Genomic DNA, 21,369 nt, shown 5'->3' with positions numbered 1-21,369 from the left:
AATAAAGATAGATGGGTGACATAAAGGTATATTAACAGACAGGATTGCCAGATGAATCTTACTGCTTCATCGAGCAGAAGCGGGGTTGTTTTCATTCAGGAATATAGAAATGTTTTCAAAAATAACTTGTTTATCCTGTATTGCAAAAGAATAATCTGTTTATTATAAAAATTTACAAAACACAGACAAAATAAAAAAGAGTCACCCACAGTCCCAATTCCTAGAGAGAACCACTCCAAACAGTTTGGCTAAGATATTTCCTTTGTTTTTCCCATGCTTAAACATACATTTTTTTTAAATTAAAAATGGATTCATAGTGTTTTGAGAAGTACTTTTCTTTTCTCTTTTTTTTTTTTTTTTTTTTTTTTGCAGCAAGGTCTCACTCTGTTGCGTAGGCTGGAGTGCAGTGACGCAATCTCAGCTCCCTGCAACCTACGCCTCCCAGGTTCAAGCGATTCTCCTGCCTCAGTCACCCAAGTAGCTGGGATTACAGGTGCCCACCACCACGCCCAGCTAATTTTTGTACCTTTAGTGGAGACAGGGTTTCACCATATTGGCCAGGCTGGTCTCAAACTCCTGATCTCAAGTGATCCTCCTGCCTTGGCAACCCAAAGTGCTAGGATTACAGGCGTGAGCCACCGCGCCCGGTCAAGTACTTTTCTTTTAACTACTTTTACCTTCATCTTTCTAGGTCAATACTACAATAGCCTTTTTTTGTTAATTAGTTTTTAATACAACACTAATAGAATTCTTTTTAATAGTTTCAGAGTATAGGATCAAGCATAAAAGTATTTCTCCTCATTCCTACCTTCCAATTTCACTCCCATGAGGTAACTCTAAGACTTTTTCTCTTACTATTTCTTTCATGTATATATAAACTTTTACTGTGTGTATTTACACACACAAGTAGTATTTAATTAATTTATCACAAAATATTTAATCAAATTCTGTTATGGGGAAATGCAGGGTCTTTCCAAGTTTTTATTGCAGTTAGCATCCTTGTGGTTAAATCTCTGCACACAACCATGATTTCCTTAAGATAAATTCCAGAAAATGAATTGTTAGATTAAAAGATATGCACAGTTTTAGGGTTTTTGATATGTAGTGCTCATTTGCGCTTCACAAACTTTCTGCCCATTTCACATTCTCACCAGTAGGCAGCACTGAGTTCTTAATTCTTTAAACTTTTAAATTTGAAGTAAATGCACACATTGAAAAACGTACAAGTGGCTGGGTGCAGTGGCTTACGCCTATAATCCCAGCACTTTGGGAGACTGAAGCAGGAGGATCCCTTGAGCCCAGAAGTTTGAGACCAGCCTGGGTAACATAGTGAGACCCCATCTCTACAAATAATAAAAAAAATTAACTGGGCATAGTGGCATGTGCCTGTGGTCCCAGCTACTGGGGAGGCTGAGATGGGAGAATCGCTTGAGCCCAGGTGGCTGAGGCTGTAGTGAGTCATGATCACACCACTGCACTCCAGCCTGGGTGACAGAGAGAGACCCTGTCTCAAAAAAAAAAAAAAAAGTATGTGAGCCATGAGTTAGACTTGCACTGCTCAATGTGGTAGTCACTAGCTACATGTGGCTACTGAACACCTGAAATGCGACTAGCCCATGGAGGTGTGCTGCAGGTGAAAAATTTCTTAAGACTTGGTACAGAAAAAAAAAATAATGTACAGCATCTCAGTAATTTTTGTACTGATTATATATTGAAATGATAATATTTGGGTATGTTACACTAAGTAAAATATATTATTAAAATTAATTTTACTTGTTTCTTTTCACTCTTTTTTTTTTTTTTTTTTGAGACAGAGTCTTGCTGTGTCACCTAGGCTGGAGTGCAGTGGTGTGATCTCCGTTCACTGCAACCTCTGCCTCGCAGGTTCAAGTGATTCTCATGCCTCAGCCTCCCGAGTAACTGGTATTACAGCTGCACACCACCACGTCCGGCTAATTTTTGTATTTTTAGTAGAGATGGGGTTTCACTATGTTGGCCAGGCTGGTCTCGAACTCCTGTCCTCAGGTGGTCCGCCCATCTCGGCCTCTCAAAGTGCTGGGATTACAGCCATGAGACACCGCACCTAGCCTCTTTTCACTTTTTATTTTATTTATGTTTTTCTGTAGCCCAAGTTCAGTCAAGGGTCATTTCACTTTTTTAGTGTGGCTACTAAGAAACTATTAGTTATATTATGTGGCTTGTGTTATATTTCTGTTGCAAAGTAGGACTATAGTATGGTGTCTCTGATAATGAAGCCTACCACCTGAGCTGTACACTCCAGATTTGTTCTGTTCCTACTCCTCTCTTGCTCGCCCACCTACCTGTGCCTCATTTATGCCCAGCGTTCTTAGAACTAATGTAGCTCCCTTCAACATTCCAATTTTTGATCAGGAATAATCAAGTAACATGTGACAAGAGTGCACTTTTGATGGATTGCCGAGTAAGACTGTGATCTACTGGAACCTACAATTCAGTATAAACTCTAAGTTGCAAATTTAATACAATAATTTGTTAATTGATTTGTTTGAATGTTTAAGTATTTGGCTTCAGGCATTACTGCTGATTTCAACATCATGTCCCTACCAGAATATGTACATGGAACATGAACAGACGGATTACCTATACTTGACAGTCAGTTCATGATGGGCATTTGTCATCTCTGTATGCCTCCATATTGTTTTTGTGAACTGTGCAGCACAGGTGATGGAGTAGCACACATAGGTTTAGACAAGAGCTATCAGCATCTTGAAAACACTAAGAAGAAGAGAGATTATCAGATTATACCACTGGGGGTACAGCTTCCAGCACAGTCGATCTCCATTCACTCCCCGCCTCCTGAGGTTGAGGGGGTTGGGCCATCTCTCTCTCCTCATTAATCCTCAGCTTTCCCCTCTGCTTGTTGCTAAAGCAGATACTGACTGTACGAAAATGAGCTCTAGGTCCCCACACCTTTTCAACACAAATGTATTCACAGGTAGGTTCTTTCCCTTGCCCATCCACTCCCAATCACTCCAGAGCAGACAAAAGTGCAGGTAAGTAGGGAAGAAAGGTGATTGGGAGGCCGAGACGGGTGGATCACGAGGTCAGGAGATCGAGACCATCCTGGCGAACACGGTGAAACCCTGTCTCTACTAAAAAATACAAAAAACTAGCCGGGCGAGGTGGCGGGTGCCTGTAGTCCCAGCTACTCGGGAGGCTGAGGCAGGAGAATGGCGTGAACCCGGGAGGCGGAGCTTGCAGTGAGCTGAGATCCGGCCACTGCACTCCAGCCCGGGCGACAGAGCAAGACTCCGTCTCAAAAAAAAAAAAAAAAAAAGAAAGGTGATTGGGTAAGCAAATAAATCTTTCTCTCTTTCTGCTCTATTGTTGACACACATCTTGTTCTTTAATTTCTTTTTTAAAGAAATTATTGCCAAGTTCCCACGAACTAGAAAACACGTCTTATTCTTTGAGTCACTTTTTCACTGGACTCAGCTTTACACTTGAAAACACAGCAATAACAAAGGATTAAAAAATACATCAAAGTATTTTTGGCTTGATTATGTGCTTGATTATTTGGAATGTGGCCAAAACCCTTGCTGCATTCCACTATTGCAGTCAAGTGGCTTCTGTTGGAAACGTATCCAGGTGAAAGGAATGAAAATAAATATCTCTGTTTCAACTCGTCTTCATCATCATGGGTCTTTTTGTTGTTGTATTAATTAATTTTGTGAGAATAATGTTTCTAGCTATTTGAAACTCTTCACGTAGAGTTTCTACAAGATTGCATGGCATTGAATTAAACAGCCATGTATTAGTTCATGATCACACTGCCATAAATAACTACCTGAGACTGAGTAATTTATGAAGAAAAGAGGTTTAATTGACTCACAGTTCCGCGTGGCTGGGGAGGGCTCAGGAAACTTCCAATCGTGGTGGAAGGGGAAGGAGAAGCAAGGCATGTCTTCCTATGGTGGAGCAAGAAAGAGAGTGAAGGGGAAACTGCCACACACTTTTAAACCATCAGATCTCATGAGATATCACTCACTATCATGAGAACAGCATGGAGGAAACTGACCCTATGATTCAGTCACGTCCCACCAGGTCCCTCCCTCAACACGTGGGGATTACAATTACAGATGAGATGTGGGTGGGGACACAGTGCCAAACCATATCAGGCCAATATAACCTTTCAACAAGATGAATGAAAGTTTTCTATAAAAGACCCCTCCCTGCACCATTTGGAGAATAAGGGAAATATCTTGTTGATAGGAATGTGAACTGAGAACCAAGGAAGTGCCATATTTATTCTATTATTGTTTTGGTTTGTTATATGAGCTTGTATAAATGTCCTCTAAGCTTTAATTTTGCCATCTGTGAATAGGGGACAGAGTGTTCTTTCTATGTTATGTTCACATGGGCACTACAATAAAAGCAATAAACTAATGCAAAAGGAAGACATTATTTCTTAGACCACAGTAGTCTTGACATTTGAAATTCTTTTACAGCTTCAAATTCTGTGATTCTAAATAATACAATGTTTTCACTCTTTCCAACCACCATGTTTAAATACACTGCAAAATCTAAAGACCTCTTTCATATTACAGTAAGCCAGGCTATAATTTTTGATATACATAAACTGCCAGGCTCCTGTTTTCTCTCTTTAAAGTCAAAGCTGAACATATACTTCCTGGAACTTTCTGCCTCCTCTCTCTCTCCCCCAAAACCCAAGGATTAGGTGGATTTTTAAAATTTTCAACCAACCTGACCAATGTGGTGAAATCCCGTCTCCACTAAAAATGGAAAAATTAGCTGGGTTTGTTGGCGCATGCCTATAATCCCAGCTATTCAGGAGGCTGAGGCAGGAGAATTGCATGAACTCAGGAGGCGGAGGTTGCAGGGAGCGAAGATCACACCACTGTACTCCAGCCTGGGTGACAGAGCAAGACTCCATCTCAAAAAAAAAAAAAAAAAAAAATTAGCTGGGCATAGTGGCATACACTTGTAGTCTCAGCTACTTGGGAGGCTGAGGTGGGAGGATCACTTGAGCCCAGAAGGTCAAGGCTACAGTGAGCTATGTGATTGTACCACTGTACTCTAACCTGGGCAATAGAGCAAGACTGTCTCGAAAAACAAACAAAAACAAAACAATTTCTTCCCTTCTCATTAGAAGGATGAAGCCAATCTCTATGAAATGGTAGACTCCTAATGAGAACATTACCCAGTATTGAATATTATGGTATAGAACATTATTACTATTGTCATAAAAAGAAAAGGCTAATGCAATATAATACTTAAATTTATTTTTAGTTTCAGATTTTCCTATCGAAAGCACTACTTCCCAATTTAATTCGTCTTCTCAAAGTTTTGAAAGCATCATCAGATTAAAAAAAAATTAGTGTAAATTGAATGTCTGTAGATCTCACTGACCCATTGCTATAGCTAAGTTCTCATTGATTGTAACAGACTAAATGCCATCAATTCTTGCCCCTAATAGCTCAGCCCCCTGACACCTTCCCGTGTCTCCCATTATGAGAGGTCCAATAGGGTGTGCTCCCCACGTGTACTGAGCCCTACTTCAGCTCTGTGGGCTGGGCAGACTCTACTGCCTGTTCTTCTAGGGGTACCAGAGTCTGTCTTGGGGCTCCAGTGAGTGCTGCCCTGCTCCTCAGCCACCGCTGCCTCTCCACTTGGTGGATTGCCAATACACCCAAGGAGCCAAAGTTGTCCCCCTTCCGTTTCTGTTATACTCTGTTAGAGCAGTCCTAAAATGATGCCACTGGTGCCTTGGTATTTTGCAGAGATTTGGGGAAGTAGCCATTTGGGTTTTTTTTATCTGCTGGCTTCCTGATCTATGTGAGTCACACATGAAGAACATCAAAGTAGGGAGAGAGGCAGAGACATCTGGGCCAAGAACCAGCACCCTTCATACTCAGGACTGCCCCTCTCTTCTGACAACCAAGATTTCATCCTAAGAAGATGTCTCCCTCATTTAAAAAATTTTTTAACTTCAGGGGTACATGTGCAGGTTTGTTACATAGGTAAATATGTGTCATGGGGGTGTGTTGTACAGATTATTTCACCACCCAGGTATTACGCCTAGTACCCATTGGATATTTTTCCTGATCTTTTCCCTCCTCCCACCCTCCACCCTTGATAGCCCCAGTATGTGTTTTTCCCCATGGGTCCGTGTGTTCTCATCATTTAGCTCCCACTTGTGAGAACAGTGGTATTTGGGTTCCTGCATTAGTTTGCTAAGGATAATGACCCCCAGCTCCATCCATGTCCCTGCAAAGATCTCGACAGAACTACAGTTCAACCCAGCAATCCTATTACTGGGTATATGCTTGAAGGAATATAAATCATTCTATTATAAAGACATAGGCACATGTATGTTCACTGCAGCACTATTCACAATAGCAACATGGAATCATCCTAAATGTCCATCAGTGATAGACTGGATAAAGAAAATGTGGTATATTTACACCATGGAATACGGTGCAACCATAAAAAAAGATCTCTCTTTTCTTGACACAAATGATCTAGGAGACTTCAGTCACCCCCACCAGAGTTTCCTTCAGGTCTCTGCACTAATTCACCCAACAAGCCTGAACTTCCTGCAGTGGGTACGTCCCACACATAAGCTGAGATCCCTGCTAAGTGAAGATTTACTCTTGTTCTGATGAAAACCACTCCAGACCACAGGGGATTGAACTTGAGGTTGAGGAACTGTGGGTTGAAGATAGGAGGAATGTGAAACCAGCAGTGAGGACTGGTGGCGGAGGGGAGGCTGGGAAGATTCCCAGGAGGACGCCCGGCGGTGCGGTTCCTCTCTTCACTCAGGCTCTCATTCTCTCTGCAGAATGACATCTTCGAGTGGTCCAGGGACCACCGAGCCCACCACAAGTACTCAGAGACGGATGCTGACCCCCACAATGCCCGCCGGGGCTTCTTCTTCTCCCATATCGGGTGGCTGTTTGTTCGCAAGCATCCGGATGTTATTGAGAAGGGGAGAAAGCTTGACGTCACTGACCTGCTTGCTGATCCTGTGGTCCGGATCCAGAGAAAGTAAGTGAATGGGCATGACAGAGAGCTGTCCCTCAGGGGCCAGGACATAGAAACAGCACAATGAGGTGGACTCATAACCCCATAGCATTCTTCTCAAGCATTTGCCCTAACAATTTGGCCATATTTATAAGATTTATCTCCATTTATTAATTTCCTTTTGCTCATTAAATTTTGCCCATTGGCACATTTGTTTTGAGTTTTAAGTTTCATTTGTAATGGATTTCCTTTAAGCCCAGTGTCATCACCTTCAGACTAATCTTGCATGGCTGATTTCATGGAATTTGTTTCTGTGTTTCCCCACTGCCCCATTCATGATTCTCTGGAGTAGCAGAAGAGGGACTTGCTTCATTTTAGTGACACACTTGACTCTACTTGACTCCAAAAGGACTGGACTGTCTCCAGGTATCCTACTCCTGTTCTGAAATTCTCTTGCAGTGAAACCTCTCCCCTACCCATCACTCATGGAAATGTTACACTAGTAGGTTTCTGTGCAGAAAAAATGAGACCACTCAACAGAGGGCCTCAAAGCACTCATATGCCCTGATGGTGTCGGCTGAGCATGGCCAGCATTTGCAAGATGAAACTGCTTTCTATAAGCACATGAAGAAAGAGTGCCTATAACCGTGCTGGCAAGTAGAGAGCGACCTTTGTTCTCAGGTTGGTCTGGGTCTGCAAAGTTTGGCTATGATGAGCTTTTAGCACCTAAAGCAATAGATTTATGTGCAAAGATGGGCAACATGTGAACCACGCTCTAATTAGAGCCTTGAGACAACATGTTGAATAAGCGGTTACTAGTGACCGTCTCCACTGATGGGTAGGAGTCGTCCGAGGACTTACCTAAACAGAATCTCCTTTTCAGTCTGAAAATAGACATGGAGGCCATGCCTTTGTTCAACACAAGAATCTTTGCGTGAAAGGAAGAATGGCTTAGGACTGTGCTCTTTTCCCCCAAAGCCTCTCCTTTTACACGGAGGGGAGCAGTAGACATAGTGAGAAACTGGCAGACCATGGAGACAGACTGCTGGAATCAAAGTCTCTGACTCCTCCACTTACTAGCAATGAATTAACCACTCTAAGTCTCAGCTTCATCTATAAAAATGGGAGTAACAGTAATACCTATCTCGTACAGCTTTTATGAAGATGTTTTAAAAATGTGTGGAAGATGCCTGGCATATAGGAAGAGCTTAGTGAATGTCAGCGATTATTATTATTACACAGGCAGTTGCTTGACTAGAGAATTCTCTGTGTTTCCATCACTGCTTTCTGTTGGTTTCACTGTAGGATTTTCTCTGTACATCTCAATACAGCTCTTTTAGGTGAAAACACCCAGTATCAATTCAGCTCTTTTAGGTGAAAATACCCAGTATCAAGTTTTAAAGCAGAAAATAACAAGATGTAGTTTTTTTTTTTTTTTTTTTTTTCTGGAAATGGAGTCTTGCTCTGTCACCCAGGCTGCAGTGCAGTGGTGTGATCTTGGCTCACTGCAACCTCTGCCTCCTGAGTTCAAGCGATTCTCCTGCTTCAGGATCCCGAGTAGCTGGGACTACAGGCATGCACCACCATGCCTGGCTAATTTTTGTATTTTTAGTAGAGACGGGGTTTCACCATATTGGCCAGGCTGGTCTTGAACTCGTGACCTCAAGTGATCCGCCCTCCTTGGCCTCCCAAAGTGCTGGGATTACAGCCATGAGCCACCGCGCCCAGCCAACAAGATGTTTTCAATTAACAATTCAATGATTTATTGATGTTGATTTTCATTGTAAGTGTAAAATATTAAAGGTCATTAGAGAAAAAGCTGAAAAATTCAGAGAAGTAGAAAGAAAATCATTCACAGTCTTAACAGATAGACACTATTAATATTCAGTAGTATCTCTTTCTATTTCATATGTGTTGCATGATGGCAGTCATATCACATATGTAATTTTATGTTTCACTCTTAACCTCAGACTGTATTGTAGACACCACTTTCGAAGGCTGCAGAAGATTCCATCAGTTGAGCATGTCATAGTTTATTTAACCATCACTCTGGTTAGCTATGTACATCATTTCCAATTCTGTGATACAAATGATGTTGCTATATAATTAGTAATGCTTTGGGACAATCAGACCTTAGATTAATTTGAAGAGTTCAGATGAGAAGGCAAAAGATTTTCTGTTTTATTAATGAGAAATGAGCCGGGTATAATAGTCTGGGTTTCTCTGACCATAAAAATGGAAGACTTTTTTCATCTTTTCTCATAAAAAAATGTAATCTGATTCATTATGTGTGTACTGGCAACACATATGTCTAAAGACTATTTCTAAATGCAGGAAGAAGAACAAAGACTATTTCAGCAAGTTCCCTGAATAGTCATCTGAGAACATCTTTCATCACCAGTTCAGTGACTAAAGGAGGCTTTGGCTATCAGAAACCATTCATTCATATCATCATGTCACATATATCATTGAGCTCCTGCTGGGAATCAGTGCTAAGGATACAGCCTAAAATTTAGAACACGTTCTAAACTATAGAGGTCACCCCTAGTTGCCTGGTCTAGCCCCAGAATGATTAAGGTAGAGGAATACTGCTCTTTGAGAGTACAGGCCAAACAGGGGAGATATGGCTCTGCATCATGTAGTTTGCATGTTAAAGGCATGCTCCTGGCGGGACCCTTTATTATCTCTAAGAATTGCCTAGGCCCAGGAAGGCCAGGCTTTCCCCAGCCAGAAAGGTTTTTAAGATGTCAAAAAGTCCTAATATGTATGTGTGTGTTTGTGTAATACATCCTGTGAGCTAACTAGTGAAATGTAGATAGAAAGATGAAGCGAGAAGTACATGAGTCTTAGATTATACACTCAATGTTCTTGTGATTATACTTTACTGTTTGAAAGGGGCTCCAGCAGTCCTCAGATGTGTGGGTGAGCACTGAAGTCCTCTGGTAATTATACAGCGTAGAGAACATAGAGATCTGTAATCCAAAATAAGGTTTAGAATCACTGAACTAAATGAAGAAAGTTTCCAACATACACAGAGGCAGTCAACTGTTCAGATATTTTCATGTTTGTGAAGCTGGCTCTACCGGTCCTGTCAGTTAGGCGGTGGAGAAGAGAGAGTCCTCACAGGAACTGAAATCATTATATGTGAGGATATGAGCTGAAGGGGTGGATCCTGGTGTCAGGCACTGTCACAGCAGATCTCAGTTCTTGCTACCCTGGGCTGAGTGGAGAGCTTCCTAAGTAACAGAAAAAGGTGTCCAGCTGCATTTGGGGCCCAGACTTGGGTCATTTCAGTGGCACACTTCTCGTGGGCTGAATCTCCACCTGCTCCTGTATGATTTTCCTAGAGGAACCATCCCTATTCCAGTTGGAGGCAATCAGAATTCATAGCTGACTCTACCGCACTCCCAGGGTGCAATGCTTGTGCAGATCAATCAGCTAAGTGCCTCTTGGAGAGTTTACTCAAACAGGTGATAGAGACTGAGGATTTGGAGACTCCTCCTTCAGTCCACTTAGGACACTCACACTGATACTGTAGTTGATTGATAAACTTTTGCTGAGCCATCCTAATAACAACTTACTAAAGAAAAGCCTGGCAGACAGTCATTCTTAATCAGCTTTCCATTGTACTGTCTTATGGAAGAGAGAAGGTAGGAGCAGGAAAACAACACATTTCAAACTATACTTCCAGACCCTAAAAGATAATCTTACCAAGGCTATCATAACAAGTAGTTAACTGGACTAAACCACATTTTGCTGCACTGTCAATGTGTAAATTGTGTAAAGGCAGCCATTAGGAGGTGCAAGGGAGAGAAGCCAGTGGTATTGCCTCTAGGCTCTGACAACTAGGGCCCCTGTCCTAGGTCTTATGACTTAAAGGGCCACACTTCTTTCCACAAAGTGAGGAGATCACAGGGCCAAAGGAACATGCCACCTGCCTAAACCTTCCTTGACTTCTGGGCCATACCCTGGATTCCTAGGGTCCTCCATTCCTGCCTAAATGCTCTGAGCTCACTTCTAGAGCCTATAGCTGCCTCCTCCTGGGATGCGTCCTCCCAACAGGACATACATAGAGCCTAGGCCTGAAGAGTGGCCAAGGGGCAATGTTAGCACAGGGACTTAAGCTTCAAAGTGTGAGCTCAGATATCCACCTAATGGGACAGAGCAAAAGGGGAAAGGAAAAGGAATGAACCACAGGCTGGGGATTTCCACCTATACTCCTGGCCTGAACCCTGCAAATGTTGGGGTGAACCTATCAGTGAGCCATTCATAAGGTTGAGCGTGGATCCATCAAGAATTGTGTTTGGGTTAAACGAGACAGAAGGTTATTTCTCTTATATATAAAAGAATTCTGGAGACAGGCAGTCCCGGGAGGACATGGCAGCACTGCAGGGTCAGTAGAGAACTGGGATTCCTTTATCGTTTTGCTCTACCATCCTTAGCAGGGGACTTTCATTCTCAGTGTCATTTCATGGTGCAAACTGATCACTAAAGCTCCAACCAGAAGGGGAATCAGGGAGGCCAAAGGGAACACATTGCTGAGTTGAGTCGGTCGCCTTTAAGGAGTCTTCCTAGAAGATACAACCTATCCACGTGTCTCTCATTGACCATATCTGCACCCAAGGAAAACAGGGAATGTATTGTCTTGGTTAATACATTGGACCCTTGAATAAAATCTTGGTTTTGTTTCTAAGGAAGGAAGGGTGAATAGATAAGGGGTGAACAATTAGCAGTCTCTGCCATAGCCACACAGTTGTTCTGCCTTAAGCAAAGCAATTAGTCATCTCATATTCCTCAGTCATATTTTGTGAACCAAGTGGGTAGCCTGCCTGTCTCCATTAATGAACAGAAACTAGAGTCTCAAATCATCTTTCTCAGATGGCAAAATGAAGATAAAATCCAAAGACTGTTTCTCCTAATGCTTTGCTTATTCCATTGAGTTCCCATTTTAGGGAAGACATTCCTCTAGAGGTTACATGTAAACACTGTCATGCCTTTTTAAAGTAACCAGGGAGGATGCTAGTCCAGACACATAAAAACAAGGTCCTTGCCTCATTGCCATGGTGATGAGATAAACTGAGAGAAAATGGATGGAATGGTTCAAAAGAGCAAATCACTTCTGTCCTGGTGCCTTGGGAAGAGATCAAAATGTGTAAATATTGCCATTCCAAGAAGAAAGGCACTCGAATATCTAGAATCTTTTTGAGGCCTGTTTCACCTCAATTCGTCCCCTAGTCTGTTACCACTAGTCCTCTCTCCTGCCTCCCAAGAATGAGCATCACATCTCTCAGTGATACCCTCTTTTTTGTTGTTTTTAAAGGCTCATTTTTTTAAAGAGCAGTTTTAGGTTCAATTTAACAAAATTGAGAGGAAGGTTCAGAGATATCCCATGTACCTCCTGCCCACACACATGCATAGCCTCTCTCATTATCAGCGTTCCTTACCAGAGTGAATATTTGTTACATCTGTTGAACCTACATTGACACATCGCTGTCACCCAAAGTCCATGGTTTCCATGAGGATTCACTGTTGGTGGTGTATAGTCCATGGGTTTGGACAAATGTATAATGACAAATGTATCCACGATTGTAGTATCATACCGAGTATTTTCACTGCCTAAAAATCCTCTGTTCTCTGTCTGTTCATCACTCCCTTGCCCCAAGCCCTGACAACCACTAATCTTTCCACTCTCTCTATAGTTTTGCTTTTTCCAGAATGTCATATAGTTAGAATCATACTGTATGTAGCCTTTTCAGATTGGCTTCTTTCACTTAGCAATATGTATTTGTGCTTCCTCCATGTCTTTTCATGATTTCATGGCTCATTTCTTTTTAGTGCTGAATAATGACCAAAATGTGGTCTAGATCTATTGAAGTTTATTTATCCATTCACCCAGTGGAGGATATCTTGGTTGCTTCCCAGTTTGGTAATAATAAAGCTACAGTAAACATCCATGTGCAGGTTTTTGTGTAGACATAAGTTTTCAGCTCCTTTGGGTAAATACCAAGGAACACAATTGTGGGGTTGTACAGTCAGAATATTTTTAGTTTTGTAAGAAACAGCCAAATTGTCTTCCAAAGTGGCTGTATCGTTTTGCATTCCCAGCAGCAATGAATGAGAATTTCTGTTGCTCCAAAACCTTGCCAACATTTGTTGTTGTCTGTGTTCTGGATTTTGGCCATTGTAATTAATATGTAGTGGTATCTCAATGTTGTTTTAGTTTGTATTTCCCTGATGACATACGCTTATTGTTCCATCTATATATTTTCTTTAGTAAGATGTTTGTCAAGATCTTTGGTCCTGTCATTTTTTTTTTTTAAATCAGATGACTTTCTTATTGTTAAGTTTTCAGAGTTCTTTGTATATTTTGGATAACAGTCTTTTATCAAATATGTCTTCTGCAAATATTTTATTCCTGTCTGTGGCTTGTCCTTTTGTTGTCTTGACAGTATCTTTTGCAAAGTAGAAATTTTAAATTTTAAGATGTACAGATTATGAATTCTTTCTCTCATGAATCATGCCCTTTGATGTCATATAGAAAAGTCATTGTCAAACCTAGAGTCATCTAGATTTTCTATGTTATCTTCTAGAAGTTTTGCAGTTTTGTGTCTTACATTTAGAATTATGATACATTTTGAGTCACTTTTTGTGAGGTGTGTGAAGTCTGTGTTTGAATTCATTTTTTTTTGCACGCAAATGTCCAGTTGTTCCAGCACCATTTGTTAAAAAGACTACCTTTTCTTCTTTGTATTCCCTTAGTTCCTTTGTCAAAGATCAGTTGACTATATTTATGTGGGTCTGTTTCTAGGCTCTCTGTTATAATCCATTGATCAATTAGTCTGTTCTTGTGCCAGTACCACACTGTCTTGATTACTTTCGCTTCATTATAAGTCCTGAAGTCAAGTAGTGTCAGTCTTCCAACTTTGTTCTGCTCCTTCAATATTGTGTTGGCTATTTTGAGTCTTTTGCCTCCATGTATAAACCTTGCAATCAGTTTGTCAGTCTCTGCAGAATAACTTGCTGGGATTTTGGTTGGAATTGCATTGAATATAGATAAAGTTGAGAAAAGCAGACATTGATAATATTGAGTCTTCCTATTTATGAGCATGGGATAACTCTTCATCTATTTAGTTCTTCTTTGATTTCTTTCATCAGTGTTTTATGATTTTCCTCATACAGATCTTGTACATGTTTTGTTAGATTTACACTTGTTTCATTTTTATGGTGCTAATGTAAATGGTATTGTGTTTTTAATTTCAAATGCCACTCATTCATTGCTGGTATCTGGGAAAGCAAATCGACTATTGTATATTAACCTTGTATCTGGCAACCTTATTATAATAGCTTATTAGTTATAGGAATGGTTTTTTATTTTCAATTCTTTCAGATTTTCTACAAAGACAATCATGACATCTGCAAACAAAGACAGTTTTATTTCTTCCTTCCCAATCAGTGTACCTTTTACTTCCTTTTCTTACCTTATTGCATTAGGTAGGACTTCCATATAATGTCAAAAGGGAATGATAAGAGGGTACATCCTTACTTTGTTCCTCATCTTAGGGGAAAAGCATATAGTCTCTCACCATTATGACATTAGCTGTATATTTTTTGTAAATATTCTTTATCATTGAGAATTTACTGAGAGATTTTATCATGAATGGGTGTTGCATTTTGTCAGATGCTTTTCCTGCATCTATTGATATGATCATGTGATTTCTCTTCTTTAGCCTGTGATGTGGTAGATGACATTAACTGACTTTCAAATTTTGGTGTTTTTGTTTGTTTGTTTGTTTGACTTTCAAATTTTTAACCAGCCTTGCATACCGAGTATAAATCTAACTTAGTTGGAGTGTATAATTCTTTTTATACGTTGTTGGATTTAATTTGCTAACATTTTGTTGAAGATTTTTAGCATCTGGCTCATGAAAAATATTGGTTTGTTGTTTTCTTTTCTTATAATATCTTTGTCTTGTTTGGGTATTATGGTGATACTTCATAGAATGAATTAGGAAGTATTTCCTCTGCTTTTATTTTCTAAAAAAGAGAGTTTCTCTTTTAGAAATTATACCAATTATCATAGAGAATTAAATATGTGGTCAAATTCACCAATGAACCTATCCTGGCCTGGTTCTGTCTATTTTGGAAGGGTATTAATTATTGATTCAATATACTTAATAAATATAGGCCTATTTAGATTGTCTATTTTTTCTTGTGTGAGTTTTGGTAGATTGTGCCTTTCAATGATTTGGTCCATTTCATCTAGGTTATCAATTTTGTGGGCACAGAGTTGTTCATACTATTTCTTTATTATCCTTTTAGTATCCATGGGATCTGTAGGGGTGTCCCCTCTTTCGCTTATGATATTAGTAATTTGTGCCCTACCTCTTTTTTCTTAGTCTGACTAGAGGCTTATCAATTTTATTAATTGATTCAAAGAACCAGTGTTTTGTTTCATTTATTTTTAAAATTGATTTCCTGTTTGTAATTTCATTGTTCTCTGCTCTAATTTTTATTTATTTTCTTCTTCTTACTTTGGATTTAATTTGCTCTTCTTTTTTTTAGTTTCCTAAGGTGGAAGCTTAGTTAATTGATTTTAGATGTTTTTTTCCTAACCTACGTAGTTATGCTGTAAATTTTCCTCTTGGCCCGTGTGTTATTTAGAAGTGTGTTGTTTGATTTCCATGTATTTTGGGGTTTTCCAGTAGTCTTTTTTTTTTTTTTTTTTTTTGAGACAGAGTCTCGCTCTGTTACCCAGGCTGGAGTGCAGTGGTACAATCTCAGCTCACTGCAACCTCGGCCTCCCAGGTTCAAGTGATCCTCCTGCCTCAGCTTCCTGAGTAGCAGGGATTACAGGAGCACACCACCACGCATGGCTCACTTTTGTGTTTTTAGTAGAGACAGGGTTTCACTCTGTTGGCTACGCTGGTTTTGAACTCCTGATCTCAGGTGATCCGTCCACCTTGGCTTCCCAAAGTGCTGGGATAACAGGTGTAAGCCACTGCACCCAGCCTCCAGTTGTCTTTTATTATTGATTTCTGGTTTAATTCCATTGTGGTCTGAGAGTAAACATTGTATAATTTCTATTCTTTTAAATTTGTTAAGGTGTTTTTTATGGCCCAGAATGTGTTCTATCTTGGTGAATGTTCTATGTGAGCTTGAGCAGAATGCATATTCTGCTATTGCTGGATGAAGTAGCCTATAGATGTCAGTTATATCCTGTAGATTGATGATGTTGTTGAATTTAACTGTGTCCTTGCTGATTTTCTACCTGCTGGATCTGTTTGTTTCTAATAGCAGGCTGTTGATATCTCCATTTATAATTATGGATTCATCTATGACTCCTTGCAGTTTTATCAGTTTTTGCTTCGCATATTTTGACACTCTGTAGTTAGGTGCATACATATTAAGGATCATTATGTCTTCTTGGAGAATTAACCCCTATATCATTATGTAATGTCTCTCTATCCCTGATAACTTTTTTTGTTTTGAAGTCTGCTCTGTCTGAAATTAATATAGGTACTCCTACCTTCTTTTGATTATTATAAGAATGGTATATCTTTCTCCATTCATTTAGTTTTAATCGGTATGTATCTTTATATTTAAAGTGGGTCAGTTTCTTGTAGACAACATATAGTTGGGTCTTGTTTTTTGATCCACTCTGATAGTCTCTGTCTTTTAATGGATACATTTAGACCATTGATGGTCAAAGTTTTTATTGGTGGAAATAAATTGATATTTCCATCCAATTGATATTTACCATATCAATTGATATGGAATTGATATTTACCATATCAATTGATATGGAATTGATATTTACCATATCAATTGATATGGAATTGATATTCCATCCAGTTGATATTTACCATATTTGTTACTATTCCATTCAATTGATATTTACCATATTTGTTACTATTTCTATTTGTTGCAATTTTTCCTTTTTTCTATTTTTGTCTTTTATTCTTTTTCTGCCGTTTGTGGTTTTATTTGAGTATTTCTTCTCATTGATTTTTAGTTTTGGAAGTTTCTATTCATATTTCCTCAAACTCAGATTCTTTCCTCAACCATGTCCAGTCTACTTATAAACCTATCAAAGGTATTTTTCACTTCTGTTACAGTATTTTTTATCTCTTTATCATTTCTTTGTGGTTCTGTCTTAGGATTTTCATCTCTCTGCTTATATTGCCCATATGTTCTTGCATGCTAACTACTGTATCCATTACAGACCTTAGCACGTTAATCATAGTTATTTTAAATTCCTGTGTGACAATTCCAAGGTCCTTGCTGTGTCTCTTCAAGCTGTGTTTTGTTTTGCTTGGGTTTTTGCCTTTTATTATGCCATGTAATTTTTTCTTGATATCTGGACATGATGTCCTGAGTAAAAGGAACTGCTGTATGTAGGTCTTCAGTAGTGTGGTGGGAGGTGTGTCGGGGGAGGAGATGCATACTAGAGCCCTGTGATTAGGTCTCAGTTGGTTAATGAAGTTATGCCTCTAGACTGTGAACTTCACAAGTGTTTCTTAATTTCTTCTCTCCTCATTTAGGTGGAACAAGATGGCTAGAATGGGCTGGAGTTGGGTATTTTCCCTCCCCCAGGTTGGTTAGGCTGTAAGTAAAACCCCAGCAGGTCAGGCTCTGGCCTACTAGTTTCTCCTGAAGGTAGATCTTGTTAAGAACAGAATACTCTAGTGTATGTCGAAGTGGTTCTTTTCCCCTCCTCCTGGTGGAAATACAAGGGAATTTCTTTTTCTGATATTTACTCTGAGAACCTGGTCAAGCTCCTGGAAGGAAAAGTCACAAAAGCATGGAGGACTCCCTATGACTAGATCCCCCTTGGTGATTTTAACCTTCAGACTTTTCCACACCTAGCCTCCAGCAATTCATCAATTAAGGTCAGGTTCTCCTAACACACCACTAGTTCCTGTGAAGGTTTCTGCTCCCTATGTTGTGATTCTCTGTATCTACCTGTCTGTCCAGTTTTGGGAACAGTGGTTTTCCCTGTAATCTCACATCTCTTACTAATGTAAGAGTTGCTGACTTTTTTTCAGTTTGTTCAGCATTTTACTTCTTGTTAGAATGAGTGGCAACTTCTGAGCTCTTCATGTGGAACCAAACACTGGAAATTGATACTTTCCTTTTTTTTTTTTTTTTTTTTAAACTTTATGTAACCATGTCTGTCTAACCCCTAAGTATATTTTTCCATTTTGAGCACCATATATCTATCCAGGGCAGGGTGGTTAGACAAGACAATATTTGACTCATCTTTGCTTCTCTACCCCACCTTCATCTTCCACTTTAGGGATTCTCAATGAAGTGGGATGAATCGTCTGGGGATTTGCAACCAACCTGACTCCATCTCCCTTGACTGAATCCATTGCTCTTTGATCATGGTTTTATGTAGGGCTTTGGGGAGTCTCTTTTTGTTCTGAGTCCATTTGCCGTGAAGACCCCTCTACTTGTTGCTAAGTTAATAGAACAATTCCTCCCTAGATGTTAGTGATGTTGAGCACATTCAAAGCCTTGGTTGGTTATTTGTATTTTGTGAAAAACTCTGTAGAAATCATCTCCAAGGAGAGACCCTAGATGATAAGATGTTCAAACATCTAAACATGTGTTTGGAATTTGGGGAGAGATATGGAGACAGGGGCTTTTAAGTACAATCACGTTCAGCCACTCCCTTACTACTCAGTTACCCTGGGTTTGGTGACTGCCTGTTTTACTCAGGTTCTTTACTGGTCCTGCAACAGGGAAACCAAACTTGGCCCTAAGGTAAGCATCACTTGGCCATGCTATAAGCAGAGCTCAGTTCTTTGGTATCCTTTCTGCCAACTCACAGTTTAATAACAGATGCCATGAGGCATGTGGCATTTTCTCAGCTGATTCAGCTTCTTTCTCTTTTCTACATGTGTCACTTATTCATTTGACAAATATGCCAGGCAATGTTAGATGCTCGAGATTGAACAGTGAAAAAAAGAATAAGATTCTGGAGAGTGCTTGCCCTATCTTTCTAGAGCTCCCCAATTTGGGTCTGGGAATGTGGGAAGAGGAAACTCCAGCACACATCTGCCCACTGCCTGACTGGGCCCCTCTCTCTACAGATACCTTTGCTCCTCCCCATTCAATCTCTCCTGTTACTCAATCTCCGTTCCATTGATCTGTTTTTTTTTTTTTTTTTTTTTTTTTTTTGAGAAGGAGTCTCGCTCTGCCGCCCAGGCTGGAGTACAGTGGCCGGATCTCAGCTCACTGCAAGCTCCGCCTCCCGGGTTCACGCCATTCTCCTGCCTCAGCCTCCCGAGTAGCTGGGACTACAGGCGCCCACCACCGCGCCCGGCTAATTTTTTTGTATTTTCAGTAGGGACGGGGTTTCACCGTGATAGCCAGGATGGTCTCGATCTCCTGACCTCGCGATCCGCCCGTCTCGGCCTCCATTGATCTGTTTTTTGGTTCACTCCCTCTTGTCTATTTGCCTCTTTCTCTCCCTATAGTCTTTGTCTTTTCACCTGCCAGACAGCTTTGTTCCTTTTTTTGTCCCCTTCTCTGCGTGGAGACACTTTGCCTCATGTATCACACTGTGTTCTTAATGCCATGATGTTCTTCTTCTCTCACAGTTTTATAAGAGAACAAAAGCTATTTAACCTATCCCTCAGCAAGACTCTTTTTGTTGTTGTTTTTGGTGGGGAAGTGAGGAATTTTGTCCTCTTATATTCTCTCCTTACTTCATCATCCTGCTTTGATTTATTCTTTTCAAACATTCCTTGTGAATGTAAATATTTCCTCTCCTTGAACCTTAACTTCCATTTTTGAGAGGCAGTACATCTTTGGTTAACAGCTTGAGCCCTGGAGTCTGTTACTCTGCCCTCACCTCAAACCACTACATCTTATCCTGGCTCTGCAAAAATTTTGAGAGTGTCCCTGAAAATGAAAGCTACTGTTAAACAAACAAACAAAAAAATTTGAGAACAAATTATTTTTTTTCGTTGAATGATTCTCCCTGCCTCCAGCTGTAGTAGGTAAAAATTAAAATTCTGAATCTTCCAGTTTCAAGAACTTGGTATCAACTAAAGAGGTGTGAGCTGTGTTTAATTTGATACCTTTTGTTAAAAGTAAATGGAAAAGGTAAAATATCCTTTAACTATTTTTATTACACTTTTGACCTTTCTAAAGAGACATGACTATAGTAGCCAAACAGCTGAATTATATTCTGGGATACAAGACAGAGATGATTCAATACTGAGGTTACAGCATCAACACCAAAATTTCCCTAATGTAGTGGTTAAAATATTGGGTGGGGGAAAAATCAGTGTGGTACATAATTCAATAGCTTTTTATGACTTTTAAAAATTTTCCAAGTCAAAATGTCCTTTTTTTTTGCCTCTGTAAGAGGTACTTTTCCTACTAGAACTTTAGGAGAATTTGCTTGTGTGTGTGTGTGTGTGTGTGTGTGTGTGTGTATAAAAATACACCAACTGCATTAGCAGTCATTTTTCTTTCCCCACTTTGACCATCCCATTTCTATGTGCAAGAAATTCCCCTGGCAAGCTGAGGAGACAGTTGCTCAAATTTCTGGAACCTGAGTACTTCACTCACTAGTGTGGTAAACATGTTAGTAAACAGGTGTCAATGGATTCTGGGACTGCTGTTTGTAAAGTATTAACTTGTTGATGGCAATAAAGGCATCCTCATGCATCTTTGATTCACTTCAGTAGCCAATAATAGCTATTATTTTAAAAATATATTTATTTATTTTCCCCTAGATTGCTATAGTTGCTATTTATTAACTGCTTACTATGTACTTACATATGTCTTTACACACATTGTCTCTTATCCTTTCAGTAACTGTCATATAGATGGTGGTACCTGGATTCTGGACTTGAATTCTAAATCTTGGCTTCCCATAGCCTTGATTAACCAAGTCAAAAGAAGAACAGTATATGTTTGCGCTAAATTGTTCTTTCTTTAGTAAAATGCTACTTTACTGCCAAAGCTAAGGAGAAAACCTAGCTAGTTTTTATGCAACATTTAAGTATTTATGTAGAAGTTAAAGCAAGGTTAAATTTTACAAAAGAGATTTTTATGCAAGTAGATACCATTTTCACTAATATTTAGATATTGTCAATTCCTGGTTCTCTTTCTAGGCTATGTAGAGAGTAATCTTTTAATGTACCCTGGACATTTTCTTAAAATAAAGAGACTTTCAAGAAAAGTTTATAGCTCTAGCTCCAGGGCATCACCCAGTAATCAACAGTACTATAAAAGATTTTTATTCAATCGTTATTCATGTTCTAAAGAATTCAATCTATTATTATTGGTTTATGCGTCAGAGAAAACAGCTCTTCTTGTCTTTTTAGT

At 39.7% G+C, this 21,369-nt stretch overlaps 1 protein-coding gene across 1 annotated transcript in view; it reads left to right on the top strand.

Moving 5' to 3' along the window:
• SCD5 (stearoyl-CoA desaturase 5) overlaps nt 1–21,369 on the top strand; it is a 177,138-nt gene that overhangs the window by 117,954 nt on the left and 37,815 nt on the right. Inside the window, exon 3 of the mRNA XM_007999058.3 lies at nt 6,842–7,047. Within this exon, the coding sequence (XP_007997249.2) occupies nt 6,842–7,047 (206 nt within the window). The remainder of the gene's footprint in view (nt 1–6,841; nt 7,048–21,369) is intronic.

This window comes from Chlorocebus sabaeus, chromosome 7 (genome assembly GCF_047675955.1).
Source record: "Chlorocebus sabaeus isolate Y175 chromosome 7, mChlSab1.0.hap1, whole genome shotgun sequence".
NCBI classification, from domain to species: domain Eukaryota; kingdom Metazoa; phylum Chordata; class Mammalia; order Primates; family Cercopithecidae; genus Chlorocebus; species Chlorocebus sabaeus.
Note: the sequence above shows the minus strand (reverse complement) of the source record. Positions and strands in the feature narration are given on the sequence as shown.